Source organism: Oncorhynchus gorbuscha, linkage group LG07 (assembly GCF_021184085.1).
Source record: "Oncorhynchus gorbuscha isolate QuinsamMale2020 ecotype Even-year linkage group LG07, OgorEven_v1.0, whole genome shotgun sequence".
Classification (NCBI taxonomy): Eukaryota; Metazoa; Chordata; class Actinopteri; order Salmoniformes; family Salmonidae; genus Oncorhynchus; species Oncorhynchus gorbuscha.
Genome location: NC_060179.1, coordinates 84,482,252 through 84,487,251, shown reverse-complemented (window position 1 = coordinate 84,487,251; position 5,000 = coordinate 84,482,252). Strand labels below are relative to the sequence as shown.

Sequence of the window (5,000 nt, the reverse complement as noted above, 5' to 3'; positions counted from 1 at the left end):
TGATCTACCCTCTGCCCTCTCCTACTTTACCCCCTGGAAATGTGCTCGCATTGTAAGTGTCTTTGATCTACCCTCTGCCCTCTCCTACTTTACCCCCTGGAAATGTGCTCGCATTGTAAGTGTCTTTGATCTACCCTCTGCCCTCTCCTACTTTACCCCCTGGAAATGTGCTCGCATTGTAAGTCTCTTTGATCTACCCTCTGCCCTCTCCTACTTTACCCCCTGGAAATGTGCTCGCATTGTAAGTGTCTTTGATCTACCCTCTGCCCTCTCCTACTTTACTGTGCTCGCATTGTAAGTGTCTTTGATCTACCCTCTGCCCTCTCCTACTTTACCCCCTGGAAATGTGCTCGCATTGTAAGTGTCTTTGATTTACTAACTGCCTTTGATCTACCCTCTGCCCTCTCCTACTTTACCCCCTGGAAATGTGCTCGCATTGTAAGTGTCTTTGATTTACTAACTGCCCTCTCCTACTTTACCCCCTGGAAATGTGCTCGCATTGTAAGTGTCTTTGATCTACCCTCTGCCCCTACTTCTTTACCCCTGGAAAATGTGCTACTTTACCCCTGGAAATGTGCTCGCATTGTAAGTGTCTTTGATTTACTAACTGCCTCTCCCTTTACCCCCTGGAAATGTGCTCCATTGTACTTTGATCCCCCTGCCCTCTCCTACTTTACCCCCTGAAATGTGCTCGCATTGTAAGTGTCTTTGATTTACTAACTGCCCTCTCCTACTTTACCCCTGGAAATGTGCTCGCATTGTAAGTGTCTTTGATTTACTAAAATGTGCTCGCATTGTAAGTGTCTTTGATCTACTAACTGCCCTCTCCTACTTTACCCCCTGGAAATGTGCTCGCATTGTAAGTGTCTTTGATCTACCCTCTGCCCTCTCCTACTTTACCCCCTGGAAATGTGCTCGCATTGTAAGTGTCTTTGATCTACCCTCTGCCCTCTCCTACTTTACCCCTGGACTAACTGCCTTTGATCTCCCTCTACTTTACCCCCTGGAAATGTGCTCGCATTGTAAGTGTCTTTGATCTACTAACTGCCGTTCCAGAAAAGGAAACCTCCTCCCTCTGCCCTCTCCTCCTACTTTTGCTTGTCTGGTCTTGCTTGCTGTATCTGTTTCCTCAGACTAGCCGACATTGTCATAGAGCTTCATACGCTCCATAGAAACCCAACCAAAACACAGACAGCGTAGATATATAGATTAAACTGAGACGACGCTGAGGAGCTCTGCCAGGCGTTCTGCTGGAACCAGGGGAGACGCACAGGGACAAGCAAGCAGCCTGAGGAGAGACTTAATTAGTCTGGGATATATCCAGCCCCATAAGGACCCCCACCCCCCTACCTCTCCCCACAGACCATGCCCCCCCCCTTCCTCTCCCCACAGACCATGCTCCCCCCTTCCTCTCCCCACAGACCATGCCCCCCTCCTTCCTCTCCCCACAGACCATGCCCCCCCCTACCTCTCCCCACAGACCATGCTCCTCCCCCCCTTCCTCTCCCCACAGACCATGCCCCCCCCTTCCTCTCCCCCACAGACCATGCTCCCCCCCCTTCCTCTCCCCACAGACCATGCCCCCCTACCTCTCCCCACAGACCATGCTCCCCCCCTTCCTCTCCCCACAGACCATGCTCCCCCCTACCTCTCCCCACAGACCATGCTCCCCCCCCTTCCTCTCCCCACAGACCATGCTCCCCCCTTCCTCTCCCCACAGACCATGCTCCCCCCTACCTCTCCCCACAGACCATGCTCTCCCCCCTTCCTCTACCCACAGACCATGCTCCCCCCCTTCCTCTACCCACAGACCATGCTCCCCCCTTCCTCTACCCACAGACCATGCTTCCCCCCCTACCTCTCCCCACAGACCATGCTTCTCCCCCCTACCTCTCCCCACAGACCATGCTTCCCCCCCTACCTCTCCCCACAGACCACTACCTCTACCCACAGACCATGCTTCTCCTCCAACCTACCTCTCCCTATCAACAGCTGTTCACCTCATCAGCCAGACAGGCAGAAAAAAGAGAAAGACAGAAATAGAGACAGACAGACAGACTGATGGTCCCAATTCTCTCCCTAGTCCTTGTCCTTGGCCCCAACTCTTCAATGTTTATTTGCAATACTGTTGAAGCTCCACTCCAATGCTCAGACACAGACAGACAGACAGACAGACAGACAGACAGACAGACAGACAGACAGACAGACAGACAGACAGACAGACAGACAGACAGACAGACAGACAGACAGACAGACAGACAGACAGACAGACAGACAGACAGACAGACAGACAGACAGACAGACAGACAGACAGACAGACAGACAGACAGACCAATTACTATTCTTCATTCTCCTCCCCACACTTGTTCACTTCCCTGAAGGATTTTAAAAGCTTTGGGAATTGAACCTCAGCTCCAATATCCATCATGAGCTAATGGCTAACCCACTAAGCTAAATGTGTAGCATCTTTGGTCAAGGAACTCTCGTCTCTCAGCTGGCTGGGGCCTGCTGCTGGCTAGGGCCTGCTGCTGGCTGGGGCCTGCTGCTGGCTAGGGCCTGCTGCTGGCTGGGGCCTTCTGCTGGCTGGGGCCTGCTGCTGGCTGGGGCCTTCTGCTGGCTGGGGCCTGCTGCTGGCTGGGGCTTTCTGTTGGCTGGGGCCTGCAGCTGGCTGGGGCCTGTTGCTGGCTAGGGCCTGCTGCTGGCTGGGGCCTGCTGCTGGCTGGGGCCTGCTGCTGGCTGGGGCCTGCTGCTGGCTGGGGCCTTCTGCTGGCTGGGGCCTGCTGCTGTCTGGGGCCTGCTGCTGGCTGAGCCAAGGTTGTGGGTCAAATGACATTGAATGTGTGAATGTGTGCATTGAATGCATTGAATGTGTGTCTTCAGAATGATAGTGGATTTTTGCAAATGCGTCAGGGTTTTGTAACTCAATTTTCTATAGACATGTTTAAAACTGGTTTAATGAGAATCACACACACACACACACACACACACACACACACACACACACACACACACACACACACACACACACACACACACACACACACACACACACACACACACACACACACACACACACACACACACACACACACACACACACACACACACACACACACACACACACACACACACACACACACACACTGGGCCTGCAAGGCTGCAGGCTGCTTCAAGAGGGCCACCATTGTTCCTGTTCCCAAGAAAGCTAAGGTAACTGAGCAAAACGACTACCGCCCCGTAGCACTCACTTCCGTCATCATGAAGTGCTTTGAGAGACTAGTCAAGGACCATATCACCTCCACCCTACCTGACACCCTAGACCCACTCCAATTTGCTTACCGCCCAAATAGGTCCACAGACGACGCAATCTCAACCACACTGCACACTGCCCTGACCCATCTGGACAAGAGGAATACCTATGTGAGAATGCTGTTCATCGACTACAGCTCGGCATTCAACACCATAGTACCCTCCAAGCTCGTCATCAAGCTCGAGACCCCGCCCTGTGCAACTGGGTACTGGACTTCCTGACGGGCCGCCCCCAGGTGGTGAGGGTAGGCAACAACATCTCCTCCCCGCTGATCCTCAACACGGGGGCCCCACAAGGGTGCGTTCTGAGCCCTCTCCTGTACTTCCTGTTCACCCACGACTGCGTGGCCACGCACGCCTCCAACTCAATCATCAAGTTTGCGGACGACACAACAGTGGTAGGCTTGATTACCAACAACGACGAGACGGCCTTCAGGGAGGAGGTGAGGGACCTCGGAGTGTGGTGTCAGGAAAATAACCTCACACTCAACGTCAACAAAACTAAGGAGATGATTGTGGACTTCAGGAAACAGCAGAGGGAACACCCCCCTATCCACATCGATGGAACAGTAGTGGAGAGGGTAGCAAGTTTTAAGTTCCTCGGCATACACATCACAGACAAACTGAATTGGTCCACTCACACTGACAGCGTCGTGAAGAAGGCGCAGCAGCGCCTCTTCAACCTCAGGAGGCTGAAGAAATTCGGCTTGTCACCAAAAGCACTCACAAACTTCTACAGATGCACAATCGAGAGCATCCTGGCGGGCTGTATCACCGCCTGGTACGGCAACTGCTCCGCCCTCAACCGTAAGGCTCTCCAGAGGGTAGTGAGGTCTGCACAACGCATCACCAGGGGCAAACTACCTGCCCTCCAGGACACCTACACCACCCGATGTTACAGGAAGGCCATAAAGATCAACAAGGACATCAACCACCCGAGCCACTGCCTGTTCACCCCGCTATCATCCAGAAGGCGAGGTCAGTACAGGTGCATCAAAGCTGGGACTGAGAGACTGAAAAACAGCTTCTATCTCAAGGCCATCAGACTGTTAAACAGCCACCACTAACATTGAGTGGCTGCTGCCAACACACTGTCATTGACACTGACCCAACTCCAGCCACTTTAATAATGGGAATTGATGGGAAATGATGTAAATATATCACTAGCCACTTTAAACAATGCTACCTTATATAATGTTACTTACCCTACATTATTAATCTCATATGCATATGTATATACTGTACTCTACATCATCGACTGCATCCTTATGTAATACATGTATCACTAGCCACTTTAACTATGCCACTTTGTTTACATACTCATCTCATATGTATATACTGTACTCGATACCATCTACTGTATGCTGCCCTGTACCATCACTCATTCATATATCCTTATGTACATATTCTTTATCCCCTTACACTGTGTATAAGACAGTAGTTTTGGAATTGTTAGTTAGATTACTTGTTGGTTATCACTGCATTGTCGGAAATAGAAGCACAAGCATTTCGCTACACTCGCATTAACATCTGCTAACCATGTGTATGTGACAAATAAAATTTGATTTGATTTGATTTGACACACACACACAGCACTGGCAGCAGTCAGTACCTGAAACTGTCTCTGCCTGTTTGAGCCTCCAAAAATAACCATGGCCTGCTTGTTGGAGTTCCTTGTTGCTACGGGTTTC

General features: G+C 51.4%; 1 protein-coding gene across 2 annotated transcripts in view; it reads left to right on the top strand.

Annotated features, from left to right (window-relative positions):
- LOC124040442 (calcineurin subunit B type 1-like) overlaps window positions 1-5,000 on the top strand; it is a 61,840-nt gene that overhangs the window by 25,453 nt on the left and 31,387 nt on the right. Inside the window, exon 1 of one of the 2 annotated variants that reach the window (XM_046357647.1) lies at window positions 1,003-1,022. The exons of the other annotated variant lie outside the window; for it this stretch is intronic. Coding sequence (XP_046213603.1) covers window positions 1,010-1,022 — 13 coding nt within the window. The 5' untranslated portion in view covers window positions 1,003-1,009. Of the gene's footprint in view, window positions 1-1,002; window positions 1,023-5,000 lie in introns of those variants that run through there. 2 annotated transcript variants of the gene reach the window in all.